The sequence below is a fragment of the Dermochelys coriacea genome, chromosome 1 (genome assembly GCF_009764565.3).
Source record: "Dermochelys coriacea isolate rDerCor1 chromosome 1, rDerCor1.pri.v4, whole genome shotgun sequence".
NCBI classification, from domain to species: Eukaryota; Metazoa; Chordata; order Testudines; family Dermochelyidae; genus Dermochelys; species Dermochelys coriacea.
The window spans coordinates 58,111,519-58,125,645 of record NC_050068.2 but is presented as its reverse complement, the minus strand read 5'-3'; the positions used below and the strand labels follow the sequence as shown (position 1 = coordinate 58,125,645).

The 14,127-nt window shown below is 43.2% G+C and overlaps 1 protein-coding gene across 3 annotated transcripts in view; it reads left to right on the top strand.

Moving 5' to 3' along the window:
• RB1 (RB transcriptional corepressor 1) overlaps nucleotides 1–14,127 on the top strand; it is a 160,355-nt gene that overhangs the window by 22,617 nt on the left and 123,611 nt on the right. For all 3 annotated transcript variants that reach the window (XM_038386558.2, XM_043504518.1, XM_043504520.1), the window contains 4 exons: nucleotides 4,223–4,357; nucleotides 7,731–7,769; nucleotides 8,525–8,592; nucleotides 9,962–10,072. In XM_038386558.2, coding sequence (XP_038242486.1) covers nucleotides 4,223–4,357; nucleotides 7,731–7,769; nucleotides 8,525–8,592; nucleotides 9,962–10,072 — 353 coding nt within the window. The remainder of the gene's footprint in view (nucleotides 1–4,222; nucleotides 4,358–7,730; nucleotides 7,770–8,524; nucleotides 8,593–9,961; nucleotides 10,073–14,127) is intronic.

Here is a 14,127-nt window from a genome sequence, read left to right as displayed (position 1 = left end):
CCTACCACTGTGCATTCACAGAAGATATTGAGTTTGCTGATCTCTTAAATTAATAAACTGTCATGTACTTTAACTGGGGTAAATATACCCTTCCCTTCAAACACAGCACTGAATTGGTTTATGGTAAAAGTAATACTACTTTATTAACAAAAGAGCATGGATTAAATAATACCTAGTAAAGGAGATAAAGGGTAGAGATGGTTACAAGCAAAAGGGAAAACATGCATCCAACTATGTAAAATGTTATGTAGCACAATAGTCTTTATTCAAGATGGTTCCTGCGGAGGGGCCCTGCATCTCCTTTCCAGCTTTTTACTGGTCAGGACCCATCACCGAGATTAAATCATTTGGTTTCTTTGTCTCCTTAACATGAAGGATCAAGATGGAGTGTGTCTGTTCGTTATATTCCCAAGGGGCTGTCTTTGTATTGTAAGTCTGAAAGGCCTCCTGGGGATTCAGTCTCCTGTGGGATGCAGGAGCCATTTTAATTCTCCATCTGTCATATTCAGACTCGGGATAACCCCTGCTGGTTTAGCTTGATAGGTTTGTTTATAGCTAATATGTAATTGAGGTAAACCCACTGTCCTTTGGCTAGGACAGACCTGTTTATCACTTTTTACGTAGGCTAGGCTTTCTGGTCTTAAACTTCGTTCTAGTAACATCTAGAGGGAATTCACAGCTTCATATAGAACATTAACACATGCATATTAATAACAAGCGTCTTAGCTTTCATATTCCTCTTAAGGCCTATTATCTACATACTACTGCAATATTTGTATAAAAGAGTATGCATATATAGGGCTATCTAGAATGTCTTATGTTCCTAAATGCTTATGCTTTAGGGTTTCAGCCAACCCCATGCAGGGGTCAGAAAGGATTTCCATCCCTCTGTATTCTGTTTTTTGAATATCCATCCTTTGGAGCATCAGGGATGGCCCCACCTAGAGATAGGACATGGAATGGAGAGGGCCATTGCTCTGAGATGGTACCGAGCATATTCTCTCTCTCAGGTGCATGGCAGGCTGGTTCTTACTCATGTGCTGGGAGTCTAATTTATCGCCATATGTGGGGTTGGAAAGGAATTTTGCAATGACTTTAGGGGTTTTTGCCTTCCTCTGCAGCTGATGGGGGTTTTTGCCTTCCTCTGCTTGCCAGGATCATCTGGGTGTATATATAACTTAATTTCCCTGCTGTTGTGGAGGCCTCACTTAATTGTGCTCCTTGGCCCCTCCTGTTCTCTGCCTGTGGCAGGTAATATTGTATAATTTTGGTTGTTGGGTTTAGTGTGCAGGTGATGGATAGTGTTGCTGACCTGTGGTATACAGGAGATCAGACTGTATACATCAGTGGTTCTCAACCTTTCCAGACTACTATCCCCCTTTTAGGAGTCTGTCTTGCATACCCCAAGTTTCACCTCACTTAAACTACGTGCTTAGAAAATCAGGCATAAAAATATAAAGTGTCACAGCACACTATTACTGAAAAATTGCTTATTTTCTCATTTTTACCACATTATGAAATCAATTTGGAATATAAATATTCTATTTACATTTCTGTGTGATGCTTGAAATTTTTTCAGGTGTGAGCCTTGTCTGAAGCCTGAGCCCCAGGTGGTGGGGCTGAAGCATGCAACTTGGCTTTGCAGGGCTCCCTGGAGTGTGGGGGCCTGGGCAGTTGCCCTGCTTGCCACCCCTACTGCCAATCCTACACTTGCAATTGCCCTAAACTTGTCCCATGACCACCCTGAGGGCTGCAACCGACAGGCTGAGAAACACTGATCTAGATGAGCCGAGTACCCCCGGAAGACCTGTGTGTACCCTCGGGTACATATACCCTTGTTGAGAACCACTGGACTAGATGAGCTGACAGTTCCTTCTAGCCTTGCCCTTGGAGAGTCCTGAGACAAGGATACAGGGTGTATCATGATAGCTCCAGCATGAGCCAGGCAATTCTCATATTAGAATTATCCGATCAACACAGACCCCATTCCACCTGAGTCTCTTAGAACAATGACCTAGCATCTTTACACCTGATAGCCTGATTGCTGGCTGAATGAAGTATACTGAAAGAAGCTGTACAGCTGAGGTTCAGAACATTCTACTCCAGAACAGGAAACCTTTCAGCCAAATTGGCTTTCAGAACTAAACTAACAGATTTTTCCATCCAGATAGCTCAGCAACAGCTTTCATCACTGACATCTCCAGTTTCAACAATACTGGGCAACTTACTTGAAAGCAATCTGGACTCTTCATCCACTCAAAATAAGAGTTCATTTTGCAGAATTATCTGTAAGCCATACTGTCTTTACATCCTACAGTAACAAAAGTCCTGAGTTTCATGTATTTCCACCCCCGCCTCCCAGTTTAAGTGCTTCCTCCCTCCTTTAATCTGAATATAGGACTAAGTGTTGATGGGTCCCTTCTTTGAGCCATTAGTAACCTGCTCCTTTTACCACCTCTCATTGAAAACTGATTTCCTGGTGGATGTTATATCAGGTGAGAGGGTAGGAGAGATACAGGCTTGTATGTCAGGTCCTCTGTCTATGGTATTTCAGAATTATGGGGTTACCCTTAGACCTCACCCAAAGTTCCTGCTCAAGGTAGTCTCAAAATTCTATAAAAATTGGTCTGTTCACCAAGTGGCTTTCTTTTCAAAGCTTTGCATGCTAGACTGTCATTTTATTTAGATAAACTAAAATTGTTCAGGAATGCACCCCTGCTAATGTAATGACATTTGACAGTCAAAGGGCACCACCATTCACTCAAAGGTTATCCAGGTGGGTTTTTGACTGCATAAGAACTTATCAGTTAGTGAGGAAAAATTCCCTGACCATACTAGGGCTATTCTACTAGGGCTCAAGCTGCCTTGGCTGCCTGTTTGGGTAGTTTCCATACCTGAGATGAGTAGAACAGCAATGTGGAGCTTGGTCCACACATTTACTGTTCACTATTTCTATTATCAGAGTACCAAGAAGCCCTAGTGCAGACCAGAGGTTTGGATACCATTTCTATAGGGCTGTCTTGCATCACTAGTTAAAAAAAGACTGTTACAGGGTGACTGGCCCCTTTAAGTGGAAGGGGTGTCTTGTGCATCTGTGACTCATCAGCTGCTTCCTAAATATGCTTAAAAGAGGGTACCTGGGCCCTAATAAGTGCAAGAGCAGCTAGCAAGGGTCACTCAGGAAAGGGGTAGGTAAGAGCTGCCTGGTTCGGACAGGAAAAGGGCAAGTGTGAGGGTTATCTGGGAGTCAGGAGACTGGAGGAGGTCTCTGGGGAAGGTTGCAGAGAACTGAAATCTTTCTGCTTTCCCTCCCTGGAAAGTGGAAGAAATTGAAAGAAGTCACTGGAGGAGCTATCTTGCTGGCCTTCCTGAGCCAAAGAGCCATGGCCAAAGACAGCTAGAGAGGGCTTGAAGGCTGAGAGCATCAGAGGGAGAGCCTACTGGCTCTCTGAGCTGGAGAGCTGAAATGATAGGGCCAACGAAGGCTGAAGATTTGGGTGAGGCGTGGCCAATGACCCCAGAACAATACCTGGGAGTGAGGCATGGTGTGAGATGCTGGTGCTGTACTGAGATACAGATCATGGTGAGAGACATTGGGACTGTTCAATGGAATGTTGGTGAGTTGGTTTGTAGCATGGAGTTTGCTTTTGTAATAAATTAACCCTGTAGGGGAGCATATGTATACTTGGAATGCGTTTGTATATTTTTGGGAACCACTGAAAGGGAAATGGAGGCAGAATCATGGGTTGTGCTGTGACATGCCATAGGATAGCACTCCAGGCAGGGATGCCTTCTGATAGACTCCTTATACCCACCTGCAGATAAATAGACAACTCTTTGTTAATTGTAAAGAGCTGAATCTGTGTGGGCAATCACTCAGAGCAGATACTTACCCTACAGTAACACTGGTTCTTCCAGATATGATTCAACACCTGCTCTCCTTCCCCACTGATGCAGAGTCCCTACTCTGATGAGTCTGTATTTGTGAAGAAACTGAGGCAAGGTCAGGCCCACTCTGCTCTTTATATCCTGGGGAAGAGGGAGACATGAGGGCACAAAAGGTGCAGTCCTGGCCCCATTAGACACTGCTAGCTAAAAAGAACTTCTTGAGCATATGAAAAGTATGTACAACACCTCTTAAAGAATCAGTTACTCTAAGGTAAATATTCTTTTTTGTTTTAAAGAAACAGATCTCATCATCTCTCATCTGTCTTCCTTGCAGTGTGTGCACATGTTTTCGGTTGCTGAGAGAGATGGATGTTAATATGGATACCATAAGCACTAAAGTTGATAGTAATGTATCACGACTGAATAAGAAGTATGATGTATTATCTGCACTATATCACAAGTTTGAAAGGTAAAATGCACAATTTTTTTGTTTGAGCTGATGGATTCATTTTTAGCTGACATTTATTTTGATTTCTAAAATGTGTATTAGAAGTGCCCATCCTAAACTTTAAGCATATCTCCCAGTATTTTAAAATCGGTTATACAGAAACACTGTTTACACCATAACTATTATACTGCATTATAGGATCATCCTGTTGTTGCTTCTGTTGCTATTATTTGTACTATGGTAATACCAGGGGCCTCCAGCCTCCATTTTTAGGCATGGTACAGGTAAATTGTCCCTGAAAACCTCACCACCTAAGTAGTCCCATTCAGTTCACATCCCATCATCTCCACAAAATGCCTGAGAGAAATGTTGAGATTTGAGCACATCTAAAAGTCTTTTTAAGTGTCTATGTGCATCTTTTTCTCCTGAGCTGTGGGGTTGGGAGGAAGTGTATTCCAGAAGTGAAGGCTTATGGGAAATGGTCTGTCAGCAGCTCCCTTCCTTGTGTATTAAGGGTGAGCAATTTTGAGTGCCTCAGCTGATCACAAATACAGCAATATGACATGAGGAAATAGACAGTCTTGCATAACTCTAATACAAAATTAATTAACAAAATTGTAGCCTTTTCTGAGGGGGAAGGAAAGGAGACACTGAAAGTGAATGGGGCAGATTTAAGTCTTCTGTGTGTATCCTTTATTATTATTTTTTTTTTAAACCAACATAGGCTGCTTTAGAGAACTCTTAGATAGTTTTGATATTTCTCCAAAGACAGAAATACAGGCAACTTGCTATTCTTGAGTTTACTGGGACAGGGATGAACTCTCCTAGCTCTCAAAGATTTTTGGTCCATTGAAGTGCTAGTGTGTACCTCATGCCAGTATCTCAACCTCTCCTAGAATGCTCTTAAATTCCTTTCTGATTGCAGTCTTCAGTGAGAGGTACTTCACAGCACTGAGCATCAATGCAAGAGGGCCACAAGTGTTGTGGCATCAGCAGAGTTGCCACAATGCTAAAGTATTTTTCAGCTTTGTGCCATTGAACTGTTATTGTCTCTTGTATCAGTGCATCACCAAAAAAAGTCGCATGGCCCTAAAGTATCCCTTTAGGATGACTGTGAAGGTGTATTGTATGGGTATTGTCAGCCATTGAGGCACAAGCAACCAAACCAAGCATAGAGACAGGGCCACTGAATAGCCGTAAGTGATTTCAGTCTTGGTGGTCTGCATTTTCATGTATGTTTAGCTGTGAAATTCAAACATACTACTAAGCTGGCTGCCTACAAGTTGGCTTTTATCTCTTGCCCATGGTATACACTGTTCTTGCTCCTTCCCCCACTCCCCAACATATTTCTCCTCATATGTTAGGCAACTAGTCCTTTCATCTAAGCAAATTATTTTCAGTTGCTTAGCAACACTTCAACAGGTTTTACTGCTGCACGTCCTATTGATACTCCCCATTGCCTAAAGGGACATGGTAGATTTGCTTTCCTAAATGGGTAATATCAATTCTTTGTTCTTTAACTCTAATCCAGTTTATCATTGCATTGATCATCAGTATGGAAGATGGAAAGTGCTAGGAAAGTCCAAAATATTTTTTCTCAAACCTACCATAGATAGGGTTGCCAACTGTCCTGGTTTGGCCAGGAGTCACCCAGAATTGGGCTTGATCTCCTGGAGGCTACTGAAGCCAAACTGGGAGATTTTAGGCATCTAAAAGTCCAGTGGTGCGGTGGGATCAAGCAGGCTCCCTACCTGCTCTGGCTCTGTGCCACTCCCAAAAGCGGTAACGTGTCCAGCAGCGACTCCTAGGAGGAGGTGTGGCCAGAAGGTCTCTGCGTGCTGCCCCCTACCCTGAGCGCCAACTCTGCAGCTCCCATTGGCTGAGAACGGGGAACTGCAGCCAGTGGAAGCTGTGGGGACACTGCTTGCAGACAGGGTCCATGCACAGAGCCATCTGGCTGCCTGTGAGTCTAGGAGCCGCTGTCGGACAAGCCGCCGCTTCCGGGAGCCACCCAAGGTAAGTGCCCCCGGCTGGAGCCTGCACCCCAATCCCCCTCCTGCACCCAAACCGCTTGCCCCAGCCCCTCCAGTACCCAAACTCCCTCCAAACCCGAACCCCCTATGGCACCCCAACCTTCTTCTCTCCCAGCCCTGAACCCCCTCCTGTACCCAAACCCCCTTCCGGAGTCCATACCCTGAACCCTCTCCCACACCCAAACTCCCTCCTGGAGCCTGCACCCTGAGTCTTCCACCATACCCCAATGCCATACCCCAGGCTTAGCCCAGACCCCACAACCCAACCCCCTGCCCCAGTCTGGTGAAAGTGAGTGAGGGTGGGGGAGAGCTAGCCACTGAGGCTGGAGTGAGTGGAGAAGCGGGGTCTTGGAGAAAGGGCAGGGCTGTGGCCTTGGGGAAGGGGTGGGACAGGGCAGGGCAAGGGTGTTTGGGTTTGTGTAATTAAACAGTTGGCAACCCTAATAATCTCTTCTGAAGTATAAAAATGTCCCTTAATCTGCATATTCCCTTTTTCCTTTTAAATCTTGCTCCGACTATTTGTCTGGTGTCTTTCCCCACCCATTCCTCATTTTTTACCTTTTTTTTTTCCCTCTGATCTTTTTTTTTCTGTAAAATGTTTGTACAGTGACATTACAGAAGAAGGGACTTTGAGGCAAATTAAAGGATAAAATTTAAAACAGTATTGCCAACCTCAAGCATTCAAAAATTTGAGTCCAACTCAATCACGAGGCTTTACAATTTCTTTGTCTTTCTGTCGACTTCTGGTTCCTGAGCCTTTAGGTTGCACACTTGGGTCATATTTTAGTAGTTTCTATTCTCCCCCCTCAATCATGAAGCCTAGGGCAACTTATTTTTAAAATGAGAGTTGAGTCTCTTGTAATTGCTTGACTCCAAGAGCCTGAGGTTTTAAGAAGAAACTCATATGGTGAGATTCTTTCAACAGAATCGTGAGATGGTAACACTGATACAATAAAGGCTGTAAAACAGTCAAGACACATTTCATCCAGCAGTTTGAGTGTACTACAGAGTCTACAATTTATTTACAAGACATTGGAAAATAATGTGCATGTAAATCCTGGCTTTCTGGAAACTATGATGATTACTTAATAGATCACGTTTTAAAATTGCTTTATTATGTGAGGTTTGATATAAGCATTCCAAGAAGAGCTGATCCTTGTAAAACTACTAGTTATAACCAGCTCATGGTGTCTGTTTGTGACACTTGTAAAGCAGATTGGCGATGTTCTTTAATTACAATAACTGACATTTTCTGAGGTGGTATCTATTTCTGCTGTATTTAGCTGAAACAAAGAATGCTACACACTTGTTTTAGATTGAGAAAGGATGCAAAGTAAGGAACTGAATTTTTTTTTCCCTAGGACTTGTGGACTTATCTACATGGTACAACCCAGCAGTCAGTAAGTTTGACTTTTATAATTTGTGTATACATACATACATACATACATACATACATACATACATACATACATACATACAAACAAGATTTAGGAGGTGGTCCAAAGCATATGTTAGTATTTTACTTTTCTAACTACTTGTTTCTAAAGTGTATACAAAAAAAATCTATTGATGGCACCAACATGTCATGTGACTAGTTTAGATTGAGCAGGGACTTGAGGAGTTTCAGTGGGAAATGAAGTGATATACTTGGAAGTATATTCGTGGTGCCATTTGCATCATGAATATCTCTACCTGCTGGCTTATGGATCAGCAAGGAAGAAACTAACAGTGGCAGGATGAACTTCATAAACATAGTAATAGATGAGAGGAAATATTGGCTGCTCCCAAAATTAGATTGAGTTAATGGTGTGACTGGAGAATAGGACCTTTTTGTCAAAGACATGAGCAAGAGAAAACTACTCACAATAACTTGAGTAAATTATCAACATTCACTTCCTTCACCCAGACATTAATGCTTAGCATTTCTTGGATGGAATAAGAACAATTAGCCTTTGCATTTCAAAATTTGTTTGTAGTTTTAATTCCATTCAGAATGTATTGTGGTAACTAATAAACCTTAAAGGGTATAGGAAAACTTTCTGCGTTGCCCTAAATGAATGAGTCCACAGACTCAAGTGATTCTCCAGAGACTATATTCAGAATTGTTGTAGAACTGTTGCTGTGAAATTTTTACTACTTTGTCATTTGTGTATAGGACTGCTGCTGAATTGAGTTTCCCATTGGTTCTGAAAACTTCCTGGATCACGTTTTTGTTGGCAAAAGGTAAATTATGTTTCTAGTAATTTCTTTTATTGGAGTGAATTTATAGACTTTTTGTTTGATATCTCCAATACAATACGTTTAGCTGTTTTCTTAGCTGGCATTATGGACTGGGAAGTTTGAATATGGTATGAGATCTTTCCTGCCACTTAGGAGGCTGCTGCTGTTCTGGCCACTTGGATTTGAGGGTGGAATGGTGGTGGTTGTTTGTTTTTTTGTTTTTTGTTTTTGTTTTAATGGCCCTATTTCATGAAAATGGCTGCCTGACAGTGACCAGTATTTTATTTATATATTTTTAAATGGACCTGGAGAAGTTTGTAAGATTGTTTCTTCACCGTAGTAAGACTCACTTTGTGAAGGGCTTGGGCCTTAGTGAAGGATAGGAGGCCAGCACCATATTGTTATAGCAGTACAATCATCATCTAACGCCTCTTCTACACTAAAGAATTTATTTTAAAAATCCTCATTGCACCAGTGGGAGCCCTAGTGTATACAAAGTTTGTGTGTTTACAACTGTCAAGAAAACCTGCTTAGGAGCAGCTGAAATAAGTTTTTGTTTCCTCCTAAAATTCTTGAGCATATCCATAAAGTTAATGGTAGGGGAGGTTTTCTGCCTTGCCTCTTTGAGAGTCATGAGGAAGGGGTAAAATTCTATTAGGTATGGGAGGGTCAATTAAAAAAAAGTTCCATAAGAGGTTTGGAAGTAGATGAGCTCAGTCAAACTGAGGCTGGAAGCGAGCCTAGGTGGTATCCTTCTAGTCCTAGTGGTAAGGATAACTGTTAAACTGTATACACCGTATACTGTTAATTTTTGTAGTGCGGTTACTACTTCTACTTCTATAACTTGTAAGTATATCACCTATCACGAAGACTGTTTGAACAGCCTGACTAACCTGAGCTTGGAATATAACAATTGCTGTGCTTTTAACGGACTCTGTATAAATGAAGAGAAATTATGTATTTTTTTTGTAAAACCAAGTTTAAATAGTAATTGGAGAAGAGAAAAGGGGGAAAAATTACATAAATACAAAATAGCGATACATGAAGGCGAAGTAGTTGTCTACAGTGTCATTATTCTTGAGTAAAAAGTGTGGAGTGGGGGGAAGTCATGTGCTGGGAAGTAAGAACTTCATGCACAGTTTAAAAAAAAAAATGAATTACATATGTATGTTCTTTCCAGAGTGATAAATCCTTGCAAATCATGCATGATTAAATACATCAAACTTCAGACATGCTCACATCCTAGGTGGTGTTTTCCAGAATCCGTTAACAGTTGTTTTGAGGTGAAACATCCACATGTTCCTTCTGTCAGGAATAATTTTATTTTAAACTCCAAGCATTGACTCATAAAATTCTTTTTTTACATTTTCAGGAAAAGTATTGCAGATGGAAGATGACCTGGTGATCTCTTTTCAGTTACTCTTATGTGTTCTTGATTATTTTATCAAACTATCACCACCGGCAATGCTCAAGGAGCCATACAGTAAGAATTTTAATCTTGTGTTCAGAAGCTTAAAGTTCATAAAGAAGTCAACTTCAGTCTCCTTAGGGGCTTCAACAGTGCCCACACTGAATGCAATAAATCTTCTGTTCTATCTTAACCTACTTCACAATTGTGTTTAAATCTTGGGTTATTGAATGAAACAGAACATGGCATTATATTTAATATATTAAGTCTTCCATTTTTACTATCCCTCTCCTCCCTTTACTGCCTTCCCACCCCCCACAGGAATACTGTAATGGCTTGTAGTATATCAGCAATACTACTACCAAATGTACAAGGGACTTGAGAAATTGGATTGAAAAGCATTATTTCAATTTTGATTGGGATATTACATAAATGAAAGAGAGGGGGATGGTGGCATGATTTTACAGAGCTTTCTTGATGTATAGTAATGTGATGGCATCACCTCACTGCAGAATTTTCAGCTACGGTCCAGTCTAAGAGTATAGGGGACAGAATACGCCGCCATAAAGAGAAGAAGAAAAGAGGGGTGCATAGATGGAGTAAAAGGTGGTTGGAATCATAACTCGGAATGAAAAGATGTATATAGAATGTTGCTATGTAGATACTTCGAGTGATGGTCCCTATTGTAGTCCACTGAGGATTTATGCATGTGCACCATGCAGCCGTAGCTGGAGAATTTGAAAGTAGTAGTGTCCATTGGCTTTACCTCATGGTTTTGCCTGGGTGATGGTGGGATGGACCAATTGCATCTCCAATTCCTTCTCACCACATTGCATCCAGGTGCAGTCCTTCCCCAGCCTTACCCAAGAAGGCTGGGCCATCCACCTCCGGAAGTACCTCATGGAAGTTGCCATGAGACCTCATTCTGACCTAGGCTGGGAAGCTCCCTGGTACATCAGCCTGAAAGCTAAGAGTGTGCCTCCAGCTACAGAGTCTTGAGTGTGGCACTGGCAGACCACCACTGTGGACCCTGTGCTGGATCCTAGTCGGGAGATAAGGAAGCGTGCACATAAGCATGGTAGTAGATTTTCCCCCAAATCTAAGAATGGGGACACTTCTTCCAAAAGCTCCAGTCATGGGGAGGGAACATGCTCTAAAACACAAGAAGACAGAGCACAAGTTGACAGATCCACTGTATTAGGTACCGAACTGCATATCCTGTCAGTATCAGTGCCCCATAGATTGCAAGAACTGTCTGCTTTGGGGAAAACTACTGCTCTGTTTCCTGGTGCAGAAAGAGTACCCTTTATACAAGGGAGGTCAGGAAAAGCACCAGCACCCCCAGGAAGTATTTGTCCTAGGAAAGCTGAGGTCTCCATGCCTTCTGGGACCTTCTTCTAGGGAGACTATATCTGCCGTTTATGACATGCCACAGCAGAGACACCCCATGCTCTGATGGTCTGTATGCTTCCATCAGCTCCTACGATACTTCTGATGGAACAGGTGTCCCAAGCCTTCATCTTTGGAGGAGGCAGATTGGGGCAGGGACTGTCCATCTATTACCACCACTATGAATATCTGAGGAAGCCTTCTATATTGTGGCAATATCCCTCCATTCCAACTGTCACAGAGCCACTGGTTTCCCCATACCGTGGGGCCCACCGTAACATCCTCCGGCCCTGTCATGCTGGCCTGGATCTCCTGTGTAAAGTGGCAGGAGAGCTTCACCACCTCCTCTCTGGAGGAGATCCAAGGCACTCAACATAAGTTGCTGGACATCTTTCACTCATCAACACTGGGCAGAGTTACTCTGCCAATTAACAATGTCACCCTCGAGCCACCTAGAATAGTTTGGCATACACCAGCTACAATACTCCTACCCTCAAGGGGGTAGAAAAACACTACTATGTACCAGTTAAGGGATCTGAGTTTCTTTTCTTGCACCCCTCCCATCCTCAATTCGTTTGTGGTCTAGGTAGCAATGGGACAGTCCAAACAACAGCACCTATGCTCCATTTAATCCAATAAGGAGGCAAGTGGTTGGACCTTTTGGCTTGCAAGGTCTTCTCTGCCAGCATTCAGTTCAGGATTTTGAAGTATCAGGGATTACTTGCCAGATACAATTTCCTGAATTACAGTGAACTAGAAGACTTTGCTGAAAAACTGCCGCAGCAAGACAGTACCCATTTCTAGGCAATAGAGGAAAGGAAACTGTTAGCAAGGACATCTCTTCTATCAGCTGTGGATATGGCAGATACTTCATAGCACTCTGTGGCTTCAGGCATAGTCATGCGGAGGGAATTGTGGCTCCATTCCTCTGGTTTTCTCAGGGAATTGCAAAATATGACTGAAAACCTCCCTTTCAATGAGTCCCATCTTTTAACCAGAAAACAGATGATTCTCTCCACACCCTCAAAGATTAGAGGGCAACACTTTCTTCCTTGGGTATTTACACACCTGCTCCCAAGCATAAATTCTACTGTCTACTCTTCACTGCCCACACAGTGTTACAGGACCCCCAGTTTTTCTATCGGAGGCCATATGAACCACCATGGAAGTGTCAAAAGGCTCAAAGATATTGTTCTCTGGGTCCACCTTCACAATCTTTTTCCTGCCAGATGCAATTCCCACAGAAAAGATCTTTCTGAGGAACTCTAGAGCAGGGGTTCTCAACCTTTTTCTTTCTAAGTCCCACCCCCTCTCCTCCCAAATGTGCCATAAAAAAATCCATGGCCGCCTGTGCCACAATAACTCTTTTTCTGCATATAAAAGCCAGGGCCAGTGTTAGGGGATAGCAAGCAGAGCAATTGCCAGGGGCTCCAGGCCACAGGAGGCCCTGCAAAGCTAATTTTCTCAGGCTTCAGCTTCAGACCCAGGTTGTGGGGCTTGGAGCCCTGGGCTTCAGCCCCAGGTGGTGGGGGTTAGGCTTTCTGCCCTGGGCCCCAGCAAGTCTAATGCCAGCCTTGTATGGCTGACCTGCTGAAACCTGTTTGCAGCCCCCCCCCAATTGGGCCCCAGACCCCTGGTTGAGAACTGCTTTAGAGAGCCTCGCTTACTACCATAGAACCATCCCACTCCTTTCCGGGGTCATCTGGCACTCTGTCAGCTTGGAGTGCAATAACAATGGACAAGTGGGTGCAAAATGTCATCCACATGGCTATATGATGGAGTTCATCATGCTGTCTCATCCACAGCCTCTTTTCCCTATCCCTCCTCAGGGATCACTCTCATGACAACATCCTTACCCTAGAGATGAACTCCTTACTACAAAGAGGAGCTATATAATGGTTTCCTCTGGAATACCAAGGGATGGGGTTCCTGTTCAACTTCCTAATACCCAAAAAGAAAGGCCGATGAAGACCTATTCTGTACCTGTGCCTTCTCAATTGCTTCAACTTCAAGCCCAAGTTTCTTATGGTCAAGTTAGAAGCGATCATCCCATCATTAGAAAAAGGCATGTGGTTAACAGCTCTCAGTATGCAAGATGTCCACTTTCACATAAACTTTCATACAGCCCACAGACAGGATCTGAGGTTCATGGTCAGCTCGCACCATTTTCAGGTACAGCAACCTTACATGAGGACTCACCATTGCTCCCAGGATCTTCACCAAGGTTTTCTCAGTAATGGTGGCATACCTCAGACATTATGGGGTCCTTGTGTTCCCTTATCTTGACAATTGGCTCCTGGCAGCCTGATCCAGATGCGAAGCCCAAGTTTCAACCTCCATGTAGCTTAGCCTCCTTTCCTCCATTGGAGTCAGCATCAATGTTGAAAAATCAACCTTGGACCAAACAACCCCTAGACTTTATAGGGGCCTACATTAACTCAGTCACAGCATGAGTCTGCTTTCCAATGGATAGGTTCCAGACTCTGCAAGAACTCATAGCCCATGTTGTCAACAATTTTGTCCCAGCCAGGACCTACCTATCCCTCCTTAGCCACATGGCTTCGTGCACATACATCACTGCCTTCGCTTGCCTCCACCGTCACTGCTTCCAGATGTGGCTCCAGAAGATTTATCCATGCATCATGCCATCCACCTCGTTACTCTCTTCCATCCACTGGTGGACAGATCCATGACAGGTTTCCATAGGGGTTCCCTTTCTCCCCATTTCCCCGGACAAGACA